This window comes from Trichosurus vulpecula, chromosome 1 (genome assembly GCF_011100635.1).
Source record: "Trichosurus vulpecula isolate mTriVul1 chromosome 1, mTriVul1.pri, whole genome shotgun sequence".
Classification (NCBI taxonomy): Eukaryota; Metazoa; Chordata; class Mammalia; order Diprotodontia; family Phalangeridae; genus Trichosurus; species Trichosurus vulpecula.
The window spans coordinates 237,163,864-237,176,559 of record NC_050573.1 but is presented as its reverse complement, the minus strand read 5'-3'; the positions used below and the strand labels follow the sequence as shown (position 1 = coordinate 237,176,559).

Here is a 12,696-nt window from a genome sequence, read left to right as displayed (position 1 = left end):
TCAGTCCTAAATCTTTTGTTCATGAAAGTTTTTGAACTGAGAGTAACATGGGCAAACCTGTGCCTGACCATAATTGTTTTAACAGGTACCACCACGAAGGGTAGATTGAAGAAAGGAAGGCTTCAAAGCAAGTAGACTTAATCAGGGCATCTCCTGCAATAGTTCAGGCTTAAGGCAGAAGAGGACCTCAAATAGGATATTGGCCATGTGAGTGAAGAGAAAGGGATAGATGCAAGAGTTTTCAGTAAATAGAATTAACTAAACTTCATAACTTATTGATTAGATAATGGGGGCAGGGTTGAGGATAAGAAGCAAGAATCTAGGAAGGTTCAATCCAGGTGAATAGGAGTTTAATAATGCCCTAACAAATATTGAAAAATTTAGAGGGAAGACAGTGACTTTCATTTTGCATCACATTTGATGGCATGTACAAACATCACCAGAATACCATTTAACAGACATTTATCATTACTTCATATAAGCCTCTGATGATAGCATAATAGGGATATGTATTGGACTTGTAATTTCATTGATTTAAGAAACACCCAGATAAGAATCCGTCATCCAATACAGGCATTTCTTTGCAACTTAAGAGTCTTATTACGTTACCTGTAGCTCTGAGAGGCTAAGTGACTTGTCCCACCTCACATAGTAGTAGTCTTCGAGGCCTCAAGGGGCAAAGGGATGAAGGTTAGGGAGTTGAATACAACATATGCACACCTACATACAGTTAAGGTAATGGTGATTTCAGATGGGAACAAGTGCTAGTTATTGGAAAGGAGGCATGTTGAAGGTAGTACTGCACTTATATCTTGAAGAAGCTAGGATTTTAGTAGGTATTGGTAAGTAGAAAGTATATGCCATTGGAGGCCACGTGTTCAAAAGTATGGAGTAAGAAATTGGAATATTGTATGTAGGAAACAGCTAGCAGGCCAGTTGACTGGAACAGAAAGTGAATGAAGGGGACTATTATTGTACAAGACTGAAAAGGCAAGGTGGCAGCTGTATTATAGAGGGCTTTAAATCCTAGATTGAGGCATTTATAATTTGACCTAGAGACCCTACGGAGCCATTGAGGATTTTTGAGTGAAGGATTGTCAGTGTGGTCAGAACTTATGTTTCACAGAACTTTTAAATAGCTTTACGGAGATAAGACAAAGCAGGGAAACATGACTTTTGTAATAGTCTGGGCAAAAGGTGAAGTGATAATAATTGAACTCATGGCAATTAATGAAATGAACAAAAAAGAGAAAAAGATCCAAGCACAGAGCCAAACGCAGAGTGTGTGGGGAGGGTGGGGGTGAGGAGGTGCAGGGGTTTGTAATAATAATCTAACCAAGGAGACTGGAAAGGAATATTTGGAAGAGTTGTTGTGTTTGTCCTTCATTCTTGAAGAGGACCATGACATCAGGGAGATGATGACATGACTTGCATCTGACTTTGATTTGAGTGAGGGAGGGCTGTGCACGGTCACCAGCCTCACTTTCTCCTCCACAGCCCTCTGGGTCCTGTGGCCTGATATTCACCAGGATGACTGGAGATGACCCAGGATGCATTGGGAGACCCTGGCCCTTTTAGGCTAAGATCTTTCCAGGGTCTCACTTTGAGTGAGGTAACTCCTGTTCAGTGAATAGGCCTCTTTAAGAAATTTATTCAAGAGATGGCCCCTTTAATAAAAAAAAGAAAATCAAATTGGGAGGGAAAGATCCTCAGGGTTCCTGGACAAAGAGAAACAGTTACTATTTACTATTCACATTCTCTCTATGCTAGGACAGCAGGGACCTGTTGTCCAGTTATGAGCTCCAGAGTGAATTGGGTCTAAGGATTGGTCTTGATGTTACCCAAGCAGAATTGTACCTTCCTTTGGGCATAGCACCCTCAGGTATGCCTGAGGTGAGGTGAGGAGAGGAGAGGCTACTCACAGGTCGTGTTTGTCCTTTGTTCTCGAAGAGGACCATGACATCAGTTTGATTTTTTTTCTTTATTAAAGGGGAGCCATCCCTTGATTAACTTCTCAAAGAGGCATATTCACTGAATGGGAGTTAACCTCACTCAAAGCAAGAACCTGGAAAGACCTTAGCCTAAAAGGGCCAGGGTCTCCCATTGCATCCTGGGCCATCTCCAGTCAACCTTAGGAATATCTGGCCACTGGACTCCGATGGCACTGGAGGAGAAAGTGAAGCTGGTGACCTTGCAGCGCCCTCCCTCACTCAAATCAAGTCAACTGCAAGTCATGTCATCATTTCTCTGATGTCATGGTCCTCTGCGAGAACAAAGGACAACCACAACCTGTGAGTTGGAAAAGTAGGTGAATCAAAAAGGGAGAGTATAGTCATGGAATCTAATGGAAGAAGATGAGTATCATGGAGAACAGAAGTAGTTAACAGTGTCAAAAATTACAGAAAGGTCAAAGAATCAGGATGAGAAAATGCCCTTGGTTTCAGTTGACAGTTTCAGTTAAAAGTTCAGGTTGGAAACCATATTGCAAAGTAGTGTGAAATGAGAGAGTGATGAGCAAATGGAGACAACTTGTAGATAGTAGGCAACTGGTAGGTTTTTTTTTTTATTTAAATAAAATGTTTATTATTCTCTTCCCCAAAAAAAGAAAACTAAGAAAACAAATTAGATTTTACAACCCATATAATCTGCAATTGAACCTAATGCTTCCTGGTTCACCTTTTTAAGAGGAACATCATGTTTAACCAAAGACAGAAGGGTGTACACTCTACAAATGCAGAATTTATATAGAATGAAAGGTAGGAGAGAAAGAGGATGGTAGCTTGGGATGCAGAGGCAAAGTGAAGCTTAGAAAAGGAATATTTAATTGTGCTAAGAAATAGGAGCCAGTAAACATGGAAAGATTGAAGATTAGAAATATATAGTTATCCCTTTCACATTGTGACTTTCCCCATCGTGGTTTCAATATATTGCAGGTCAGCATAAGAAATTACTGTAAATGGGAGTTTTGGAGAAGTTTTGCAGAAGCTGCAGACATGTGAAGGCCAGCGGATGAGACAGAAAAAGTTTAGCATCCCTGAGAAGATAATCAGAGTAAAAAATTTTAAAACCATCAGATTTTTCTTAAATGTAGCAGTCTAAGTAGTTTAACCAAGTTTTATTTAACAAAAGCTCTGCAAACTGAATTGCAGTAGCTTCTCCCTATTTCCCAAAGTGAACATAAGCATGTTAATGTTGCCTAAAGTCCTGGAAAACAAGTTCATTAAAAATGAAAGATTACTAGTAAGTAAATAGTTACTACTTACTTATTCTACAAAACTAAGGAATTTCAAAATTTTTAAAAATGTTTTTCGTTAAAAAAAAAAACAGTATGCTCAGTATTATTCAGTATGTTCAGTATTATTTTCCTCAAATTTGTTTCATTTTAAAATTTTTTTGTATTTTTTATTTTTTTTTCTTTTTCTTTTTTGGAGGGGGAAAGGCAGGGCAATTGGGGTTAAGTGACTTGCCCAAGGCCACACAGCTAGTGAGTGTGTCACATGTCTGAGACAGGATTTGAACTTAGATCCTCCTGACTTCAGGGCCCGTACCTTACTCACTGAGCCACCTAGCTGCCCTTTTTGTATTTTTTTAGGAGTATTTTTACTTGACATTGACCTATATATAGCCTATGGCCAAATACCTAACCCAGATTTAATAATAAGATACTTTAAATGTCCTGTCAAAGAAAAAGACAAAATTCAGACTTCTATGATTTGAAGAGAGGCCCAAAAATTTTTACTCGGATTTTCCAGATGGTGGGGGTGCCCTGTGATGTGGAAGGGAATAAGTATAGATCAGATCAAAGGCACCAGCAAAAGACAAGGGTCCCTTCATCCTCTGAATCTGGAATAAATATAGAGAAGATGTATGAAAATAAAAGAGAAATTTTGAGGTATAAAATACAGGAAAAGGGCAACTTGTGATAGATAAATTTTATTTTTTTTCTGTAAAGTAGAAGTGAGGTCATTTGTTAAGAAAAGACATATTGGCCAGCATTTGGGGAAGTGTCTGGCACATAGTAGGTGCTTATTAAATATTTGTTGATTGATTGGCTAACTTTGGAGGCTAGTGGAGAGAGGTTTTCCAGTGAGGCATTCAAAATGAAGAGTGTCAGGGATACAAGGAAGATCACTGCAGCAGTTGGTAGAACAGAGCAGAGAAGGTGGCTAAGCAACATTACTTAATCAGCTCGTCTAACTGAATAGCTTACTTTAGCCCAGAAGAGGGAACTCTGAAAACAATGACATGGAGTAGAGGGAGAGAAAGAGAAAAGAGGGCATTTTCAGTGTAGATTTTCTGGTTCCTTACTTTACATGGATAAATCATTTCTCAAATAGAAAAAGAGCTGGCATGCTGAAGAGATGATATTTAATATTGTGCCTTGGCAGTTTGAAGTCTGTGGACTTGATAATTATTACTAGGATGTTTCAAGTGGGTTTAGTGACATTTAGCCTATCTTATCTTTTTACAAACCATGTCAACGCCCAAATACTCATCCTAAGTGATAATACCTTTCATAATGAAATGGAAAATCAAGGCAGTTCGTAGTTTCCTAGCAATCTAGTTCCTGTAAGTAATGAGTATTTAAGATTTTAGTTTCGTTTCTTAGTTTTGTTTCTTAAATTGTTCAAGTTAGTATTTTCTCTTGATTCAAACTGTAGTAGTAGTAGTAGTAGTAGTAGTAGTCGTCATCGTCATCGTCGTTGTCGTAGTAGTCATCGTAGTAGTAGTAGTAGTAGTGGTGTGGGGATGGTGGTAATTGTGGAAGTGGAGGTGGTAGTTGGCATTTATGTAGAATTTTAAGGTTTGCAGACTTTTATAGATATGATCATTTTATCATCATGACAACCTTGAGAGGTAAGTTGCTGTTATTATCCCTATTTTACAGATGCAGAAACTGAGGCAGATAGGTTAAGTGACTTGCCCAAGATCATATAGCTAGTATACATCTAAGGCTGAATTTGAACTTAGGTCTTCCTGATCCCAGGCCCAGCACATTATCCACGCTTCCACCTAACTTACTCTTTAAGCAAAATTAATTGCAGTACATTTCTAACAGTTAAGGTTTTAGTCATTTTAGTTCTTCCTATCTGCCTTATCCCAATGTGTTAGGTTCCCTTCCCCTATATTTCCAATTTTTATTCTGAGCACAGTAGTGAAATCTCAGTACCATTGAAAGGGGTGTCAGTTGACTGCCCAGTGGATCAGTTGACATCCTTGTCATCTCTAGCTCAAATTCCATTCCCTGTCTATTACTCCCTTATATTATCTCCCCCTGTTAGAATGTAAGCTCCTTGAAGTCGGGGACAGTCTCACTTTCTACCTTTAAATTCCTAGCTCTTTGCACAGTGCCTGGTACATAGTGAGTGCTTAAAGGATGCTTTGTCATTCATTTGTAATTTACAGCTGTCTCATATTGATGTGCTTCTGAAACAAAAGGTATCAGAACAAGAGGGACTAAAGAAGCAACCTAGGAGATCATGTACCCTTCCAAACTGCCCTAAAGGCAATCCAGACATTTTAGGAAAGGTGAGTTTCTTTCTATCTTTAACTCTTTTGAAGAGTAGTTTAGGATATTTTCTCTCTCAAATTAACTCAAATAATAGCATGTCTCTTTTTCAGTGTTTGCTTTTGCTCTAGCCAAGTTTGAAATAGATATGCACCAGTAATTCCATAAGTCCTGTTCCCAGTGATAGATGTGATAGAATTTAAATAAATAGGTTAGTTGTTCTTTTAGGGCTTTGTTCTTGTTTAGCTTTTTATTGGTTCATCAGATTATAAGTAGGTGATTTGAATGAGATGCAGAAGAAGAGTGACAAAAAAGATAAAAATTTAATGTAAGTACTGATTCTGAAATGTTGACAAATGATGTTTCAAGATGCTCTGAGAATTTATTTTTGTAAAACAAGTACAATTTGAATGTTTCTTAACAGCAGAAATAGTGCACTTTTTCTTTCTCTTATCTTTTTGTCTTTTATTCCATCAATTTTGCCTGTTTCCAGGTGAGTGAGGTTATTTTATCTTAGCAATTTCTGATTGTGTATTGTTAATTTTATCTGTTTTTTAACCCAGTCGTCATATTTTCAACTAATAGGAGGTTCTTTCTCTTTCTAGTTGGGTTTAATCCTTTCCTTTATAGGCTTCTTTTTTATTTTCAGCTTTTTCTTCTCTAAATTTTTGGGTTGTTTTTTTTTTTTTTACTTAGTGTGTTTGTGAATGAGTGTATTTGTATCCCCTTTTTGCCTGCTTTTCCTCATCTTTGTCTGTACATCTTTTTTTCCTACTCTTTCCTCAGGCTCCTGAATTCTGATTTACCCTTATATACCACTAAAACTGTTATGAGCATGGTAATACCTACAGGGCGGAAGGAAGCGATGCATCTAGACTCAGTGCAACACTTCCTCCTCCTCTGCAGGTAATATTTACTCACAAACTTCTTGAGTACCATGCAAGGCTGCATTAATATTGTCAGGAATTAAGATGAGAAACTGTTCTTAATTTTTCATCAACTCTGGATGTTGGTCAGTTTAAATAGCAACAAATTTCATTATTGAGCAAGTGAAAGAAATTTCTGCTTTGATGTTATATGTCAACAATATGCCATAAAGTCAGAGATCGAGTTTCCTTATATAGTAGCATTGAGTAGTTTGAGACTATTCCTCTTTTCATTGGTGGACTATGTAGAAGCACATCAAAGAAGTGGGGTAGTGTTTACATTATGATTGGGTAGTCATCTTCATTTAAATCATTTTTAATACCGACTTAAAAATTAGAAATTCTGAAAAAAAGTTAAAAAAATAGTTTTTACAAAGCACGAAAACCACACAGATTGTGGAACAAGACATGTAAGTTCTAGGTTTAGTTTTTTTTACCTTTGTAAAATATTCTCACTGAGAAAGTAGATTTGTAGAAATGGTTATTTATTCCCAAACATTTATATATTTATAAAAGATTCAATTTCCAGTCATTCAGGCAGAATGGAACCCTATTTCAAGTGATTCAAACAGTCATAAAGCATGAATGAGAGATAATTTGCCAGAGCTTAAATGAAGTTTAATACTAGAAGTGACTTAACAAAATTTTTTAATCCATTAAAAAGATGTTCCTTTCTTTTAATTTTTTTTTTCTTCTTCCTTCTCATTCCAAGAAAAAAAAGAGAAATTGAAAGAGAAATTTCTATCCCTATAAGGAAACTAGAGTTGAGAGTTTTCTGCGTGTTACTGGACACTTAGAATCAATCATAAGAACAACATGGAAATTATTTTCTCCTTTTCCTGCTTCGTCTAAATGCTGAGATCATACTTAATTACAGTATGCCACTTTCCTAGCCACCTAAGGTTGAGTCTTGAAAAGAAAGGCTTAAAAAACTTTAATAAGTAACCAATAGCCAAAAATCCAAGCTCCCCCAACCAGCAGAAAAATTATTCCTCTGTTTAACTTCTTTGTCTTTCTTTTTTGTATTTATTAGTTCCTTGCCTTCTTGACTTAGCACAAATGCATGAGGGAGTCTACTTCAGTCCTGGAGGGGGATGGTTTGGTTTAACCCTCAGATGCTTCAGTAATTTTCTCCTCAAGTTAAAAATACTATGAAATTATTTTATCTTTTCAGGGCCACTGCCAATACCATTAAATGCTGAAAAATTAATAATTAAATAGCAGTACTAGCTTAGGTTGTATTCAACAAAATAGAAAAGTTACTAAGGTTGGAGGGAACAAAATTCACTTTTAAATTATCTTTAGTTTTAATCTATTTTCAGAATCTGTATTTAGATCTTGTAAATAAATGACATCCAAGCATTGCTTTTGCTTTTGATCAGAATGAATTCATCTGTAGAGTTAGGCACTTTTGAACAAAATTAGTTTTGTCTACCAGTCTCACCTTATTCCACTGATAAAGACATCTCAGAACTTTTGACTTCTGGCTAACTCTGAGTGTTAAACAGGATGAGTTGAAAGACAGCTTCTGCATGTATCCTCACCAACAGCTGCTTCAGTATATAGATGTCTTTTTGGTCACTCATCTACCAGGCAGTTAGCTTTGGGTTGCACTGTGATTTCAAAAATAGTCTAATAACATACATATCTTATGAAATGCTAAAATCATCACTACCCATAAGTGAAACCTAATTATATAACAAAGGTGAATATGAGTGTTCCACAATTGAAATCTCTCTCTTTTCCTGCAGATATTGTTACTCTGAAGCTAGCTTCTCTAATTTTCTTCCTGCCTCCTTTCCCTTTTTCTCCTTGGTTAAATCCTGGAAAATTGTGGCCCAAGCATAATGATTTTGGTGACTTTCACTGTAGTGCGTGTGGCAGGTTTTGATTACAAAGCAGAAGCAGACAAAAGGACTATTAGTAGACAAGCTGGAACCAACTTTTCAAGACAGTGATATTCTATAGAACATTCTGTGAAACTTGAACTAGGAACTTACTTTTAAAAGGCATACATTGTGAGACCATAGTCTTACAAATAAGCAACATTTCAAGTTAAAGAATAGTGAGAATCTACAAAATTTATTTTAAAGTAGATTTTTATTAATGTAATATACGAATATTTGAGAAAACTTTCTCAGTATATGTATTTTAAATGGTTTATGAATTGTCTGTTACAATGTTAAATACCTTCTCATTTTTTCATTTGCCATCTTTTCAGATCTAAAGAATTTAACTATTTAGGGACAAAAACTGTACAAAATGTTAAGTGTAAAGGATTTGAGCCAGTAAACAAATTTTTTTGACCCTGGAGTATTCTCAATACATTTTTAAGTGGATTAAAAAATATGTTAAAGTTTTCAGGATTTCTAAATTTAAGATATTTGTAACCATCAAAGTGGTATTATTTAAGCAAATGTACACTTGGACTTTTAAAATCTTCACATTTTTGTGCATTTTTGAATTGTAATTTTGAATGTGGTTTATAGATTGCACACTTGGCACAGATTGAAGATGATGAAGCTGCAAAGGTTATTTCTTGGCATTTGGCAAGCGACATGGACTGTGTGGTCACTCTAACCACTGATGCTGCTCGTAGAATCTTTGATGAAACTCAGGGTCGACAACAGGTGTTGCCACTTGATTCTATTTATAAGAAGACTCTTCCAGACTGGAACAGGTTAGAAAAATGTGAACTTAATATTTTTTCTAAAGTACTTTTCTAAGATCTTTTTCTTTTTTGGATAAAAATAATTTAAATTGGGACCAATTTTTTTAAAAGACATTTAAAATAACTTAGAGAATAGTAAATCATTTAAATAATTGCAAATTTTGCCTTCATATTTATGGAGCACCATTAATAAGTGCCTCATAGTTACACTGCCATTCTTATCAGTGTTAATAATATAGTGGTACTGATCACATTTGAAATTTAATTTATGAGGATTGTTACATTATATATGTGCACATACAAAAAATCAAGAGCAGATTCATAGTATTTGCTGAATACAAGTTTATAACATTCCATGAATAGGGATATCCCACTAATGCAGTGCTATATATTATAGTATATTTAAAAGGAATAGCTAGGTTTCTCCTTTCACCCTTTCTTCGCCGTTTTGTGCTTTTCAGTTAGAGGAGAGATCAAAAGGGAAACAGTCTATATAGCAGAGTGACTGAATTAGACTAAGCTGGAAATGAAAATTCCAGGCTATATTGGAGAGAGATAAAAGTTTTACATAGCCCTCAAAACTTACTGATATTTGATAATAACTCATGGCTTCTTTTTCTTATTTTTTTATTCTCTCCTATAATCTGGCTTCTGAACTCATCATTGAACTGAAACCTCCCTCTCCAAAATCTTTAAAAATTTTTTTTATTGATGTCTTTTGCGTTTACTTGACCTTTATTTTTTAATAAAGTCTTTCCCTACCCAGGGTACTATCCCTTATAACAAAAAGAAAAAAAAAAGAAAAGCTAACACGTAAGCAGAGTGTAACAGCTTTTATATGTTCTATTCCCATTATCTCCCATCTAGGTGGATTTTCTCATTTCTTCCCTGGAGCCAAGTTTGATCATTATGATTACATAGCTTTGAGTTTTAGTTGTTTTTATTGTTGGTCTTTCCATTTATTTATTTATTTATCTATTTATTTATTTATTTATTTATTTATTTATTTATTTATTTTTATTTTGTTGTCATAATTTATATTCTATTCCTGTATATTCAGTTTTATCAGTTGTTAGGAATATTCTTGTCCAACTCTTCACCCCTCGCCCCATAGTCTCTCTTCATGTACATCTCTTTCTCTTTTACTCAGCCACAACCACTTAATTCAAGGTCTCATCACTTTTTTCCTGTACTATTATAATGGCCTGCTAATTTCCGTCTCAGCCCATCTGCCCCCTCTTACATAATGACTAATTTCCACCCCCACCTTCCTTCTCTACCAATCTATTATTGCCTCTCTCCACAGATTACCTTATATTTATTTTCTGCTTGATTTTTGTATATTTACATGTATATATGTTGTCTTTCTGATCCTTTGAGGGCCATAACTTAAAAAAAAAATCTGTGTTCCTACTGCCTAGCATAGTTAGTAACTGTCACGTTGTAGATATACACCAAATGCTTATTGATTAATGCATTTATTTGAACACTAATGCTACCAGAAAACTAGGAAAAATTGGAAAGAAGTCACTTTGTCTTTTTTACTCTTTTGAACCCATTTTTCTATGTTTCCTAGATATCCATTACCCATCATTGTTTTGCTTAGTGGTCTAGAATCCCCTTTACCATTCCAAAATTTCTTTCTTTACTCTGAATCCAGTAAAATAAAAAACAGAAATGTGTATTTGCTGAATATTATTATCTGAGTCTCAGTAATGACCGAATTAACCATTAATTTGCGCCTCTTTATCTGCTTGATTTTTATTTATCCTTTTAGGTCAAGTTCTAAGTTTAGATGAGAACAGTGATCCTTGCTTCTCAGAGTATATAGCCCAATATAATTGTAAGGCATATATAGAGATAAATTTGTCAGATATGTGCATACTTGTTTTGTAAAGGTCCAATTAAAGAGAGAGACCATTACTGCATATTGGTCGGATGGTAGAGTATGTGGGACCCTACTTTATAGGAAATGGCACTGGGGTTGTGCTATCAAGAATTTGTAGGGTTTCAATAGGCAGAAGCAGTAGGACATTGCAGATATTGGGAGTGACCCATGTTCTAGTCAGCAAAGGCACCTACAGCATGAGATAGCAATCATTCAATCAGCAAACATTTATTAAAGCCTTATGATATGCCATATTGTGGAGGTAGCATCAATAAGACTTGACATCTGATTGGATATGGAAGAAGTAAGAGTCGAAAGGGGAGAGTAGAGTCTAAGACTGAATACCAAACTTTTGAAAATGAATCAATTTCTGCTATACACAGAAATAGGGAAGTCAGAAGCTGGAACATATTTTTTGGGGAAAGATAGTGTGTGGGTCAGAGACCACTACTCACATTAAAAAAATGCAGAGACAGTTCTTGAGAAAAGGTAAAAGGAGTTTATTATTTTTCTCGTGAAAAAGGACACACCTCAGCGTGTGTGTGTGTGGGGGGGGCATACAGCTCAAAGCAAGTTACATAGACCCTAACACAGAGTTCCCCCACCCCCTACTGGCTCCTCTTCCCATTGACCGGGTTTGGAACTTACATTCTAAATGCAGAATCTTTCCCCAGCAACAGAGAACAAAGAACAAAAAGACAGGTGTGAGATCAGGGACTAGTATTCAGCAAAAAGAGAGTAAAAGCTAGATAAACAGGACCTTGTAGGTGTCCGTCTACTGATGTGTCTTATCTCTACTTTCTCAGCAGGACAGTTTCTAAAAATATAGAAGGTGGGGTGCAGGGTTGGGGTGGATGGTAGGAGAGGTAAAGTCTTGTCCCACACTAGGGGGGCTTCACTATTTCAGCATTCCACTCAATACTAAGCATGACTTTTAGATAGATTTTAGAAAATGTGTTCTGAACTTAATGCAAAAAAATCAGCGTTTTCATATATCAATTAAAATCTCTTCCACATTCAATGTATTACTTTCAAAACTGCTTCCTATATATGTTTCCTTTTGTACCACTGTACAGTTGTTTAAATGTTTAGTGGCCCTTCTCTTTTAGCTGTTACACCACTTTCTTCCCCTTCCCCCCCAATCCCTAGTTCCTTCGATTTAAAATTATAAACAACAGCATTGTAATGAATAAGCACTGCTAAATAAAACAAATCTACCCAGTGGCCATGGCCAAAAATGTTATGTCTGTCTGCACCTTGAGTCTGTCACTTCTCTGTCAGAAAGTTAGTATTATAAGTCCTTTGATGTGCTTTGATCAGATTTCTGAAGTCTCAAAGTTTTCTCACTGGCTAAATTGTTCTTGTTCTGCTCACTTCATTCTCCATCGTGTCCTATTTCCCAGAATTTTTTGAAATAATCTCTAATGTCATTTATTATAGCACAATAATATTCCATTACATTTATTTACCAAAATTTAATCAGCCATTTCTGAATTGACGAGTACCTCCTTAATTTCTAGGTCTTTCTTCCCACCCCCTTTTAAACCTTCCTTCAGTATGTTTGAAAGTTTGATTTGATTGTAACTGTTCCTGTCTCATTATTATTGTTCTCTTTAACTCCCACCTCCCTGTCCACCATCTCCCATTCTTGCCTGTGCCTTTGTTGAGTTTGATGTATTTGTAGGCCAAATTTTGTGAGCTT

The 12,696-nt window shown here is 35.8% G+C and overlaps 1 protein-coding gene across 3 annotated transcripts in view; it reads left to right on the top strand.

The window, feature by feature from the left end:
* The window catches only part of SMCHD1 (structural maintenance of chromosomes flexible hinge domain containing 1), a 167,285-nt gene that overhangs the window by 130,743 nt on the left and 23,846 nt on the right, over nucleotides 1–12,696 (top strand). For all 3 annotated transcript variants that reach the window (XM_036755134.1, XM_036755143.1, XM_036755153.1), the window contains exons 41-42: nucleotides 5,407–5,529; nucleotides 8,925–9,115. In XM_036755134.1, coding sequence (XP_036611029.1) covers nucleotides 5,407–5,529; nucleotides 8,925–9,115 — 314 coding nt within the window. The remainder of the gene's footprint in view (nucleotides 1–5,406; nucleotides 5,530–8,924; nucleotides 9,116–12,696) is intronic.